General features: G+C 45.5%; 1 protein-coding gene across 1 annotated transcript; it reads right to left on the minus strand.

The window, feature by feature from the left end:
• Nucleotides 1-11,344: 11,344 nt before the first annotated feature.
• rtn4rl2a (reticulon 4 receptor-like 2 a) lies at nt 11,345-14,342 on the minus strand. The gene is made up of 4 exons (XM_070917421.1): nt 14,189-14,342; nt 13,384-13,610; nt 12,994-13,227; nt 11,345-12,846 (listed from the first exon to the last, which is right to left on the minus strand). The coding sequence occupies exons 1-4, from the start codon at nt 14,244-14,246 to the stop codon at nt 11,986-11,988; spliced, it is 1,380 nt and encodes a 459-aa protein (XP_070773522.1). The 5' UTR covers nt 14,247-14,342; the 3' UTR covers nt 11,345-11,985.
• Between the last annotated feature and the right edge of the window lie 504 nt (nt 14,343-14,846).

The following is a 14,846-nucleotide window of genomic DNA, read 5'->3' on the forward strand; positions in this document are numbered from 1 at the left end:
TGTTGAGGCTGCAGAGTTGTTTAAAGGCAATGTTGATGAAGCTGGGCTCAGTAATAGAACGTAGTGTAGCCCTAAAGTAGTAAAGTATTATAAGGTAATATGTGTTGTGTAATTGATCACATTCGGGCGCTGCTCGTGGCGACCTGTGGCCTGCATGAGCAAACAAAATCTGTTGTTTCGTGTTGTTTTTTTATGCCATTTTTTTTCGACATCTTCTTTCAACTCAACACCAACACTGGTGTTGAGTTGCCTCAGTCAGCCTGAGTCTCATCCATCCATTTCTCCTGAAGCTGCACATATGGTTCAGGGAACTTCTTAATCCACCACTAAACTGAAAATTACTCAAGAATTACTCAGACAAATGGATAGAAACAGGCTCTGAATATGTACAGTAAGAAACATACACAAACACCAACTGTGTCTATGTTGGCTCAATGTATAAGATTGAGCCACAAAAGATACAGTTTATCCTTTAGAACTACGAAGGGATTTATCTAATGCAGACATTTCACAGAATGAAAATAGACCGCGGCAGTGACGGCAGAAGGCGAGGGGCTGGGAGGACGCAGGGAAACTGGCGGGGAGTGACTCACTTCTAGTCCGAGAACTCTCAAAAGGCCTGTTGAGATCAAAAAGAGTCCATGTTCATCAGGCAAGACCAAGCATGCCAAATGTGACATGAGGGTGGGATCAGTTGGATTCTATTTTTAACTGCCATGACGCCTTCTGGTTGCGATGCATGTGGAATGATAGAGACACAAATGTTGTGTGGTGGAGGAAAGGCCGGAACTAAAACAAGAGCGAGAGACAAAAACTGGAAGGGCAACAGGAGTTACTTTTCGTAGGATCATTACCTGAAACTATCTCAGTGTGATCTGAATGACGGAGCTCATTCCTTCGCTTCACGAAAAAGTCCACTTTCCTGTCTCCTTTACATGCAAATGAGTGACAGCACCGCCTGCTCAGAAAGACTTTATCGGCGCATCTTAACAGACCCTTCCCTACACAGGTAAAGCAGAAACATAATTATATAATACAAGCAAAAAATAATAAACATGAAGCTACATCTCTCAGTAATGTCAAACTAAAACTCACTAATGAGACAAACCTTGAATAGCTGTTAAAATCTTCGCTCAAAAAAACAGAAACACAAACACACCCACACACACACACTCCTCGGCTTCATCTCTCATTCCCTTTAGCGGTATACATACTATGAGCACATGCTGCCTCCCACTCACTAACACTCACTTTTCCTGTGATGTGATTAGTATCATCTTAGCATCACACTAATTTATGTAACCCTATAATAAAAAGTACATTTGAAATCTATTGGTATGACAGAGAATTACAAAAATATCGTCCTGACAAAGGTCAACTATATAAATGCTCTTGTACTGTAAATTCGCTAATTATTTATCTTACTTACTTTATATCTATGGATCCCCAATTTGCATAGTTTTGAGTGCGAGCTAATTGGCCTCGGGAGAGCATTGTTAAAAGTATAGTTGGACATTGTGGGAAATGCACCAACATGCTTTCTTGCCGAGAATTTAATGATTGATATGACTCTCCGTGCATAAATCATGCAGCTGAAGCCGGGAGGCAATCAACTTAGCTTAGTTGAGCCTGGAAGCAGGAGGAAACAGCTGGCCAAAGTTCAGGACTTGCGGGAGTCTTTGTCGTTGCATTTATGTTTAAGAAGTATGCATAAGAACCCATGGTGACACCAGTGTAACACACACTTAAAAGGCCCCAGAATCTTCCTTATACAGCTTTGTGCTTGATCTTCACTCATTAAGTCCCTAAGCGACATATACGAAACATCCTGTTGTGGTGGTCATGTCACATGTGACACATACAGAAAGGCTGTATTTTGATACTGAAGGTAAGTTAAAACCCATTTAACGATTCTAATGCTTTAATAGTCCTGTATACAGTCAACCTGTTTTGACCATATTTCTTGAACAAATTAATATAAACCAAATAACGAAAACATCGCTGTGACGTATACATATAACATCACAGGGGTAGTATAAAAAAAAACAGAGAGAGTTTCCTGACAGTTAGTCTTTGCATCATTCTTTTGTCCTTGCCAGAGAAAATATCTGCTGCTTTTCATCATATGTGTCTCTTCATTCCAAGGTCAGACTGACTAAAGATTTCCCCAGAGAGAGTTTCCTGTCAGTCTGTGACGTGGTTTAAGCCTCTGACTGATTCGCCACACTTTGATCATCCATATCTGGTGATCCCCGAGACACATTCAGATTTCTTTTCTTTTTTTTTTCCATATTTGTTTATCCTAGTGTTGCAGTGGCAGGAGTGATAGCTTGTTTTTAACCTAATTTAGGTGGTGACTCAGTAAACTCAAGGCACCCACATCTAAAGCCATTATACCAGACACATTTTCTCTATGCATTAAAATTTGAACCATGCAAACTGTGCACTGCCATCCATAAAACCTTCCCACAGAGGATGTAAATACACCATCATTTATATGGACAAAATCTGACTAAGCGACCCACACCTTTGAAAGAGAACATTGAACAGTTTTAGAAGTTTGTCAAAACTCAAAAATAAGTGCAGTATCCTGCCGGTCCAGACCATTCACAGGTGGGGACTGGCATTTAAGGGGTGTTGGGGGGGGAGGGGGGCAGGGACCATACTGCTGAAGCAAAACAGAAATGCAGAAAGAGCTTGTCCAAGTGTCTCAAACAAAGCCCTGTCCCCAAGCGACTCATAAGGTAGTGAACTCGGCAGCAGTCATTTATGCTAATGTCTCTGCCCTGACTGGAAAGGAGAAGAGAGAACTGGACGAGAGCCAGGAACACAGCCTTCTTCAGAGTAGCAGCAGTTCTCTCACTCACACTGCAGGGAAACAACTGTCCTTGTTATGTTTGTTGAGTGCTGCACTGAGTCAAATCCCCGGGTGGCCCAGGCTGTTCAGTTTGTGCTGAGTGGGCTTACAGTGTGGAGGCCTCTGTCCTGGTCCGTCATTTCCCTGTTCCCCCGCCATGCCTCTGGTGTAGTTGCGTTTGCTGCTGCTTCTCCTGCTTCCTGGCGAGCATTAGTCACCCTCAAACTGTCTACAGTGCAATGAGACAGTAATACACAGTGATACGTTTTTAATGTCTTAAACACAGCACATTGGATTAGAAGAGAAACGACATCAATGAGGTTCAAGTGTTTACTTTAACCCTGACAGATGTTTAAGGTATTTCTGGACAAATTTGGCAGGCCAATCAGTTCCCAATCAGTGATCACATGTTTCACTTGCTGAACATGTTCACAATGCACATGGTGAACGGTGCCAAAAGGATGGAAGGCCAGTATTCATGTTAAACGATGTTTTGACCTGCCATTAGGCCCTGCAGGGGGTATCAGGCGGTGCCCTCTGAGAGGCGACACCATTCTCTAGCTCTCACCTAACGTACCGCAAACTGCCTTTGAATGCTACCTTCATTTTAAGAGTAGATACTCGCCTGACTCGGCCTTATATCTACAGCGTTTCTGCTAAAGCTAAATTACCATGGCTGGCCCCGCTGGCCTGATAAGCACTTTCACCTGAATGAGACGGCCCACTCAGTAGTCCAGCCACCATCAATGTTTATCTAGTTCCACTTCTCTTACAAATAGGCAGTAATTAGTACAGAAGAATACACAGTCAAACCAACACAGGCTTGATAATAAGCATACTATTCTTTGTTATAGTCTGCTGGTATTGATGTAATTGTTTGGACTGCAGTGTAACTGTTTGTCACTGTAATTCTCTACCTAGTGATAAACAATCACTCCCATTCATTACTCCCTCTGTCATCGCAAACTGTGTGCAAAACTGCCTTGCCCATTAATCACAACTGTATTTGCTATTAACGTGCCAGCACCGAGCGTCTGCTGATGGGTTTGTGCTGTAGAATTTTGGGTTTGCAACCAAATATTACAGTAAATTTAATGACTTTATTTGAGTTTATATTAACTTGTCCAATACTTTTCTGAGTATAAAAAAGACTGCATTACACATAGAACACACAAATGGAGCTAAACCCCCAACAAAAACTATAACAGCCCCACCATGAAATTAACACTGGAATCACTGGATTAGCACTGCAAGAGAAAAAGAAATGAAGAAACAACAGTAAATTAGAGAGATGAGTAGAAATGACGGCTGACTGAAGTGACACCTCAGTGACATGGCCAGTCATCACCGGTAGGACAGGACAGGACAGAACGTACCCGAGGATGACAGAAGAGAAGAAAAGAGGAGGGAGAGCAGGGTGAGAAAGGAGGGAGTCGAAGAGAGGCAGACAAAGAGGTGGGAAGACGTTGGGATGAACACAAAGTTTCATTCTGTGCTGCAGAATACAAGGGAGGGGCAGGAGAAAACAGGGGGACATCCAGCTCCACGTGAGTCCGAAAAAAACGTGGACTGCAGAGAAAGAAGGGCGGCAGAGATCTGCAGAGGGGCCGTCTTCCTGGACGGCGAAAGCTGTGGTTAAACGCTGCGACGCAGTTTGTTTGTGACAGTTGATCAGTGAGGCACTGAGGGAAATAAGGACACAGAGGAGTGGGAACTGCGGGTAGGAGGACTAATTTATTGGTGCTGTATCATGATTATATGAGATAGAGAGATCAGACATGCCCACCCCCTTCGTTTCCAGAAATATTTTCTCTGAGCTTTTTCGCCTCTGGCAGTTATTAACATTAGCCAAAAGAATTTACTGTGGGACACACCGCTGCTTCCTCAAGATCATAAAATAGTCATATATGCAGAGTTTCATTCCGAGCCAGTGTGTATCCACTTTGGGAAGAAATGTTGAATCATTTACCAGCAACTTTGTCCTGGTCAATCCCGAGGTTTGGAGAGGCCAGCTGGGAGGTATATTGCCCTAAAGGCCTTGAAAACCTCAATTAGGCTCTGACCGTGAGCGACAGGGTTCCACTGCGCATGAATAATTTTCTGCCAAAGTATGAACAAAGTCACCTACTTTCATGCACCAATCAGGATTTACCTCGCCTGGGAACCAAGCGAATTTGCAAGCTCATGTTTTATTTGCTCTGGCAGATGCATCTGGCGTCTTATTAAACGAACGACGGCATTCTTTATTATTTTTATTATTTTTTGGATCCCCATTAGCGGTTGCTAATCTTCCTGGGGTCCACGTAGGACTGGACAGTATGTTTTTTCCCATCACCGCTCATCCCTGCACGCCGTAGTCTGCGCTACGTCACACGTTTCATTGCTCTGATTGGTTGTAGGTCTATCCAATTGCATCCAGAGGCATTTTGGTCTTCACTCCTCAAAAATGGCATTTGCGAATTGGTTTCATGTGGCTACCTTGAAGATACCACAATAGGACCGCAAGAACTGTGACAGGTCAGCTTGTGGTTTCTTCTACAGGTTTCTGAGGCCGGAGAAGATTGAGGGTGAAGACAACATGAATGAAGTTTTGAAAAAGCTCATTTATCTTCCTCTTTGTTTCAGTAGCACACGCCTAAAAGCCATCTCTACTGCAAACCTGCTCACCACAATCTGCGCTCTCTCAACTGCATGGAGTAGTCTCATATTTGACATGTCGTTCATGTGGAACATTGATACAGTACTTGGTGATTTTGAGTTCAGCGTGAAGTGACAATGAGAGAGGATAAAAATGATCAAGCGAGGTGTGAAGAGTTTTGCAGTGGAAAGTCGAGAGAAGGAGGAAAGGTCAGACTCAACAAGTATCTTTCCTGTAGCAGATCGCTTGGACAGTAAAATGTGCAAAATATCATGTTTCATATCTCTGTTCACACTCCTTGCTTCCCTTCAGTTAGTCTTTGTTCCCCTTCGTGTTCTGTCCTCTCTTCTGTTCATTGTTTCTTCCTCTCTGCTTTCTCTCCCCTTCCTCCTCCCATCCTCTCTCCATCATCTCACTTCAAAAGACAACCTGACAGATGATGTCGGAATCCATCTGAGACATCTGTACGCAAGTGTGTCCATCTGTTTGCTGTGTGTTTTGTGCCGGGACATGTTTGCATATGCGCGTGTTCAGTGCACTCAGCCCTCTGAGTGGAGTGTTTTTCTTGCGTACATCAACATTTCTGTAAAAGGGTAAATTTTTTTGTAAAAATACATTTGCAGGGGGAACAGGATCACAGCACAGTTCATGACGCACTCATCTCCTCAGAAACACTAAAATACTCACTGAGATGCAAATGCCTATGTCGCTGGAAAACATGCAGATATTTTGGTGCCATCTGGTTGAGAAAATGTGGCGAGTCCGTGCTGCGTATGCACGCAAGAGTATATCTTTTGTTTGCATCTTTGTAGGTGTGCGTGTGTGCAGGGATGCTTGTGCGTGGATCCCACTTGTGTCATGCTATGAGGAACGTCTGTCTCCCAGTGGGCCTCTCTCAAGGCGTACCGGCAACGGCAAACGCTGCCAACGAGGGTGCGTTCGCACGTGCGTGTATGCGTGCACACTTAAGCCTTCCAAATGTTCTCGGCTGCGAAGAGATCCAAGTACATTACTCAAACGTCACACCTCTTCTGATGCTATCTTTCTGTCTCCCTCTCTTTCACACAAATTCTCCATTTTCATCTCATTCTGTCAGCAGCAAGCTCTGTTTTCCACCCCATATTGGCGTCAGTGACTTTTCACCTTTTTCAGTCTTTGTGTTATACATACTGAGCAACAGCCTCGGCTCACTATCTATATATGTTGCTTTTAATGAATCCATCCCTTGTATATGAGTCCATACGTTCTTGTATATGTCTCCTTATTATCTGCATATTTACATATAATAACATGCAGAGCTTCATGGCAGCATACCAGATCAAAGGTTTTGTCTCATGTCTTGTTGCATCAACCAACTTCTGTTCTCATCTCTTTGATGTGGAAAATATTTCAATTCCTACCAGATGTGAAGAAGAACAAAAGGACAAAAAAGGCCGTGCGTTGTTTTTTTAAAGAAATGTAAGAGAATAATGTGAATCATTTAAAAAGGAAAACATGAGTGAACAGAAATCTAGAAGCTGGGCTTAGATAGGATGTAGTCGCAGGTCCAGATCAAATAGACGCACATAGACAACTGGGAGCATAGAAGTGACACATTTGTAGTTAACTCTATGATATGAGCGAGAGGAACTCCATGAATGAGAGGAGCTTGTCGGCTCATGTTGGGGGCTACATGTTTGAAAGAAAAGGGAACAGACAAAGTGTTGAGATGCGACAAGAGCAGAGGACATGACGTCAGGGGCGCTCTGGAGAGAGAGGGGACGTGTGAAAGCAGGAACGCAGAGACCCGGTGAGAAGAAGTGAAAGAGATGTTACATCAGATTTGTTATATATAGGTAAGGCTGCATAAATTCAACTCCTGAACACATAAAAGTACGAACCACATGCAAATTGCGTATGCGCGTGAGAAAGTGAGAAATAGTTTGCATATGTGTTGATATGTGTGTGTGTGAGGGAGAGAAAGAAAGAAAGCCAGAGGGATGGGGGCCCAGCAGGTGGAGGCAAGTTGTGACAAAGTAGTGACGCACTTGAACAAGCTTGCAGCAACCAGCCCCCTCCCCATCTCTGCTCTGCTCCCTCTCCTCTCACCAGCAAACTGGGAATCATTAATATTCATCTATTCGACATATTGTGGCTTCCGCAGACACGTTCCCGTCCCGCCTCCGACTGTGTCTGATGGTTGAGTGACGCGGACGTCGTCCAATGGAACCCACACAGTTTATATGTACTCTTTGAAGAAGGTGCGTCATGGAATTTTTCTTGCCACACAAAAGCTTGGAGACCAATGGGAATGTGAAGGATGAGCTGTCTGATGTGCTTGTTTCATCCTTATATAGGCATGACAGGCTGCGATTCCACCGAGTGCGCTCTGTGCCACAGAGTGTGATCTGTGTGTGTGTGTGTGTGATTGCAGTGTGAGTCTGTGACTTTTGTATGTAACAGCTTTCTGTTGGCTTTGTTGTCTGTTTGCGCTGAATGAAGCCTGGTACAGACATACTGTTGGGCAAAGTGAAATCTGCACAGAAGTAAGGATTTGGTCCCATAATTGCATCAAAAAAATATCCGTATTGAAGATGTATGACTCTCCTCGTGAAGTATACATCTTCCTTTGTCTATCAAATAACTGTGTGTGTATTTTTACCTGCCTGCCCGATAACTCTATGATTCAAGGATTCAAAGTTCCCATGACAACGCTAAACTGAAATGCTACTTATTAACTGCTAGAAAAGAACTAATTATAAATATCAGTAATTCCAAAGAGGCTAAAACAAACCATTAAGCTGCAGAACAGATGGCTGAGCTGGTGTGTACATACATCGCAGGACAAACATACGTAGCCCTTAAACTCCAGTGCATCAAGCCATGCACACAGATATCCACCTCCACCTACAATAGATAACTTACAATGGAGGTGAATGGAATTTTGTTTCTGCTCCTCAGGGCACTGACAACGTCTCCTGGTCACTCTGGATAATCCAGTTGCCTCACTGTGAACAGTTTTCATTGGACCTACTTTCTACTGAACAAATAGTCCCTGTAAAAAAAGAATAGTCCACAGTGAGTTTTGTGATAACCTGAATGTGCAATTTGATATTGAGTTTGTAGCCATGCTAGCAGTGTAGCTTGATGGATGGTCCACTTTGGTCCAGACTGAAATAGTGCAACAACTCCCGGATGGATTGTCGTGGAACTTGGGACCCACATTCATGCCCTCTCAAGATGAGTCGTAATTACTTAGATAATCCCTTAACTTTTCCTCTAGCGCTGTCATCAGGTCAAATTTTTCATTTGTCCGATACTTTAGTTTATGACCAAATACATGCAAAATTAATGACATCCCCATCAGCCTCGGCTCTGCTTTGTGTTTAGTGCTAATTAGATAATTAGCATGCTAACAGAGTGAAGGTGGTAAACAGTACTTGTCAAACATCAGCAACCTAACCTTTTAATAGTGCGTTCATGGGCTCAACTCATTGTCAATTGTCATTACATTTTCAAGTTTTAGGCAGAAAACACAACAGTTTGGGGCGTGTTTGGATAATGTCACGTTTTTTTTACAAAATCTTATCTATAATCTAATAATCTTATATCTACAGGTGGTGCTCAACAATGCTAATAATCATATCAATAACGTCATATTATGTCATTACTTTTATTGTTACTCTTTTTTTGCATATTGTAAGAGCAGGTGTTGTTTATGGTGTCGTTGGAGCAGTGTGTGTGAATAGTAATGTAGTAAAAGTTTACACTGCTCGTGCTTCTGTTTTCATCTCCACACTTCCTGTTCTCCGTCTTTCTCAGCTGAATAGTTGCACAGTTAAGAAAGCTGGACAACTGCCTGGAGAACTTGCACAATCGCAAGTGTGTCTGTGTGTCCACGTGTGTGTGTGTGTGTGTGTGGGTGAGTGTGTACGTGCGCTCTGATTGCTCTGGGTGTTTGAGTGGACAATCGCCAAGGCATAGAATGAAACGCCCACACACAAAAACATTTTGTTAAAACGAGTATGAATTTATTCTTTCTTTATGCTGCATCTTTCAACAACATCGTTTATTTTTTTCTTTTACAGTAAAAATAAATAACAAATAAGCCAATCTGTCATATAGAATTATTTCTTTCTCCGATACAAAACACAGAACATGCAAACTGACAAAACTGAACAAAGACGGGGGGGGGGAGTGGTATAACTGGCACTTTGGTCATCTGACAGTGACCTCACTGTCATGGCCACTGAAGAGCACCCAGGCTCAGTTTGACCTCTTCCACCAGACTCAGTAAAGAGATGACACCGAACATTTCCCTGAATCATTCTCAATCAAGCACTCCATTGACAAAAAAAAAATCTCCAAGAGGCAGTCGTTTCTCGGTAACTCTGATGGAGAAAAAAAGATTGTGCTAGGTTTTTTTCTGTTGAAGCGAGGCTAACTGGCTTTGTGAGTGGCTCTGTGTGTGTGTGTGTGTGTGTGTGTGTCTGTGTGTGTACCTCTCTAATATTACCTCCCACTCTTTCACTCCTACGACATCCTGGCCTTGCCCTCGTCACCCCTATCAGAGCAGGGGACCCCTCTCCTTCTGCCCTCTCTCTGCCCTTGAGAGATGGAGAGAGCTTTAGGAAAACGGTGGGCAAATAGAAGGCAGGGATGAAAAGGAGTTGCTATACATCAGCACACCTACACTATATTGTTTCCTACAATGTGGACGATGAATGAAAGCCGCCGCAGGAGAGCGAGTGGGTGCCTATATTTGGTAACTTCCTCCTCCTCCCTTATTTCGCACTACTTCCGCTTCTCGCTCGGAACATTCCTTCTCCGTACTTCTGCCGTCTCAGCATTAACATTTCCCCGTACGTTTGGCTTTAAAGCCCGCTCCTCTGCCACTCCACGCCGCCTCCATCAGTCTGTCTGCACGTCAGTGTGTCAGTCTTAATTTGTCTCCAGCTCCGACAGTCACCAGATTCTCTCATTGCTCTCTTGGTGTATTTACAAATCAGCCCATTTGCACCTCGTCTGTCCATCTGGCATCGCCCACCGATGAGTCAGTGGAGTGACAAACCTGCTGACGTATTTGCCTTTTGCAGGGATGCCAGCTTGTGAATCCATTCATCCTCAACACACACACACAGACAGATGTCCATCACAGCCAGAGCCATTCTTAGCGGCCTCTAGCTGTGATATCAGGTCCATGTGGTCAGTCCCTTTAGTCCACTTTAGTCAGATTTAGTCACAGCGGCAATCAGCTTTTTTAGGCGGATCTGTGTTTTTGTTTTTAGATGCTTTGTCCCACATTTGTTATTTTGTGTTCAACACAAAATGACCATGTAGAGCACCTTAATGTATTCAAAAGACATTCTGCAAATATTGCCCCAAAAGAAAAGCATGAGACAGCATGATTCAGGAAATATTCGGTGTATCTTTTTATCAAGGTCTTCATCTGTATCCAAGTCAACAATCTTATCACACATTATATCAATATGTCACAGAAAGACATCCAAAAAGTAAAATCTCTGGCTTCCTGACAGGAAGCATTCTTCCCCTGTGGTTGTCGCAAACGACACCATATTTACATAAAATGGTGGTATGAGTTGGATGGGCGGAACAACTACTGATGAGTGGATTTATTACTTTTCTCCTGCTTCTGCCGACAGCACTGTCCTTCAGAGTGTCTGCGCTGTATTCTCGCTGCTTCTTTTCTTATTGCTGCATGAACGCTGACCCCCTCCTCCCTCCGGCTTTTTCTCTTCCTCTTTCTAATTCTATTCCTTTCTTCTCCTCTCCTTGTCACCCTCCCTTCGTCGTTGACGTCCCTTGCATTCCTCTCTCTCTCTGTCTTTTCCCTCCCTCCCTCCCTCCCTGCTTCACAGTATATGTTTTCTTCTCTCTCTCTCTCTCTCTCTCTTGGTAAGCTCTCAGCCTCTCTGCGCACTCTGCAGTACTTCCTGGATCAGGATGAAAGTGATTGTGCTGGATCAATTTGAACACTCACAAAAATACGTACCTATTTACATGACACTTTAAGTGGTTACAGTGTTGTCATTACTGTGTACTGATTCTAACAGTAATAGTAGTATTCATAGCAGCCAGTTAATTGGATGCACTAATAGCTCTAGTAGTTCTAACTAAGTTGAGGTGACAGAATTGACAACATCATTCACAACTGCTATCAAATCACGCACATTAGTGATGGACTCAGCCCTCGTCGCCCTGATTGCAGGGAATCATAACATGACATCATACAGGTGAGACACAGAAAGCCATACCTGTAGAGCATTGTAGATATATATAACCTCAGCTGAAGAACTCTTAGCAGCCCTGAAAAGTGTTAAGCCCTGTGGGTGGTAGATTCAGAATCTTACCGTCCCCCTATCTCCCTCGCTGTGCCTTGAGGATTGGCTTACAGCAAAGCGGGCAAAGGGGGTGTAGAGAGTCTAACAGGGATCCTCACAGCCTTTAAAACAGGCCGGAAGGGAAAGGGGTGTGGTACTAAGAGTCAGATTCAGCCGAATAGCAGGTGGAGGTTGAGGCAGAGGCTGATAACAGAAAGGGCTAGTAGAGAGAGGAAAGAGGGCGAGGAGGATGAGGGAGAGGAGGAAGATGGAGGCAGGTCAAACTCAGGTGGGCATTCGAGTTCGAAGCATCGCAGGGTGACACCTGAGTCCTCGTTGCCGTAGTTTGCCCAGTACTCTTCTGGGTCGAGTTTGGGCAGTGCCAGCTCTTCCTCCCCCAGCTCGTACTTGACTACTGAGGTGGTTGTGGACGGGCCTTTCCCGTATAAACCAGCCTTGACAGTCTCAGAGGATTTCTCAAAGACGCCTTTCATGGACGACTGGGGCTTGTTCTTGTGGAACCACCAGCGGGTTTTGGTGCTGAAGGTGGTGGTGGTGGAGCCAGCGATGGAGCCTGGGTCGGGCAGGGGGCAGAGGGCGAAGTCCATCTCACGAAGGAAGCGGAGGTCCTGGCCACGGCGGGTGGAAGGGGAGGCGCACATCACCTCGGACGAAGAGACACGGGCCTCGCGGAACCACTCCCAAAGGGCGCGGGCCTCGCAGCCGCAGGACCAGGGGTTGGCGTTGAGGCGGAGGAACTCGATGCCCTGCGTGTCCCTCAGGGTCTGGCTGGGCAGCTCCGCCAGGGAGTTGTTGAAGAGGAAGAGCATGGTCAGGCGGCCCAGGTCGCGAAAGGCGCGGCGGTTCACCTGCCTGATGCGGTTGTCGTGGAGGAGAAGGCGGTCGAGGTTGACCAGGCCGCGGAACACGTTCTCTGAGAGGGTGCGGATACGGTTGCCATGCAGGAAAAGCTGGCTCAGGTTGATGAGGTCAGAAAAGATGTCGTCCTGCAGGAAGTGCAGATTATTCTCCTGAGGAAGAAAAGTAAAGGAGGGTTTAGCATGACAAGAACAGACACACTGGGATTTGTAATATTTGTATGTTCATGTGTGGGTGGCTCCGTGTGTGTGTGTCAGAGTTTTCTGCATGCTTTTGTATGTCTCTCCATCGCCCCCTACCTGTAGGTACAGGAACTGCAGGCTGTAAAGCTTGTGGAAGATGTCATGGGGCAAGGCAGTGAGCCGGCAGCGGTGCATGTGGAGGCTCTGGAGCTTCTCTAGGCCGCGGAAGGCTCCCCCCTCCAGCCTGTGGAGATTGGGGTTGTCCCCCAGGTCCAACTCCTCCAAGTCCCTCAGCTCACTGAAGGCCCCTGCCTCAATCCACGTGATGTTGTTGGAGAACAGCCACAGAACCTGATGCAAGAAAACACATGAATTGAACGGTGATTATTCTTCTCAGTGGACATTACTTAACTTTAAATGTTTGGGGGGGGTTAAAAACCATGCTGAAATAGAAGTTTTATTCCCTTCCCTTCCTGCAAATGCCGTTTTCCCCCCACTCCATCTTACCTGAGTCCCGAAGCCAAAAGAGCCAACTCTAAGCTCCGTGATCCGGTTGTTCTGGAGGAACACGCGCTGCGACTCATAGGGCACTCCGACCGGGACGGCGGTGAAGTTCTGCGCCTGGCAGCTCACAGTCATGGGCGTCGGGTAGCACACGCACAAGTGCGGGCACGCCGATGCCGGACTTGGCTTGCCGAGGACCAGCCACACCACCAGCCAGAGGGAGAGACCGCCTAGAGGAGAGCAGGAGGAGAGAGGGAGGTGAGCGGGAGCTGTCCGAGTCCAAACGGGTGGATGTTGTATTGCATGTTAAAACTGTATGTTTGTTTAGCTATTATTGCGTGTATGCTCTGGTCTTTTAGCTGCACTCACATCTAGAATAAAAGGGTGAACACTTTACAGCTTAATGTTTCTGCAGTAAAGGAAGTTTAAGCCTCAGCACCACATGCGCACCGACCATTACGCACAGCATGGTGGCAAAAGTGTTCAGTCTAATCACACAGTAGCAGCTATTTATTAGAGTTAATAACACGTTCTTATTATATTCCACTTCACATCCTGTGATTTGACTGTAATAAGTCGGAAAATAAGTCATTTTCTCTGGCAGAACATCCGAGTTTCCTTTCGATTTTGTATCATCCATCCAACCATGTGTCCATTTTCGATGTTACATTTAATATATCAAAGTACCTCTAGCGTTGTTAGATTAAAAACTTAGAAATTGTTGCACAAGTCACGCAGAGCAGTGTTAGCTCTGTGTCTATAGTGTCCGTGTGGTATCCAAAAGCAAAGAAGACCGAGAGAAACTTACTTTTGCAGTTGCGCATGATGGAGCATCGTCGGCTCCGAAAAATAGAAGAGATTTCCATCCTGAACCAAAAGCCCAAAGCGAGTTAGCCTACGAGGGCGAAGTAAAGCCTGCTATCTCCGCTGATGCCCTGGTTCCCGAGTCGGAGCGACTGAGAGTGTGCCGGTTGATGGCTACCAGTGTCCCATATATACTCAAGCGTCCCGTTATTGCCTACGGCAGTGGGCACCGTGGATTCTCCTACGTCACCGATCCGGGGTCATGAATGAGTGAGGGCGGCAAGAAACGGAAAGGGGAGGGGCCGACCATAGGGGATTCTCTTGAAGAGTTTGTACGCGCGTAAAGACTGGTTGGAGACGTGCGCTCAGACTCTGTGAGAGGAGGAGACTTTCTCGACGCACATAGGAGCGAGAGGGAGGGAGGGAGAGACTGAAAGTAGAAACAGGGAAGGGAGGGGTGAGGAAGGGAGGAGGTGGGGGGGGGGGGGGGGGGGGCAAGGCATGATGACTGGGCTCTGTGGAGGAGCGGAGGACGGGTAGGAGAAGAGCGCACGGCTCGCTTCCTGGCTGGCTCTCTACGAGACCGTTATGGTCTGTTTCCGGCGCGCTGCAGCCAGACAGAGAGATACAGAAAAGGGCTTAGATGGTTCTGTGTTAGGAAA

Source organism: Enoplosus armatus, chromosome 2, assembly GCF_043641665.1.
Source record: "Enoplosus armatus isolate fEnoArm2 chromosome 2, fEnoArm2.hap1, whole genome shotgun sequence".
Taxonomy (NCBI): domain Eukaryota; kingdom Metazoa; phylum Chordata; class Actinopteri; order Centrarchiformes; family Enoplosidae; genus Enoplosus; species Enoplosus armatus.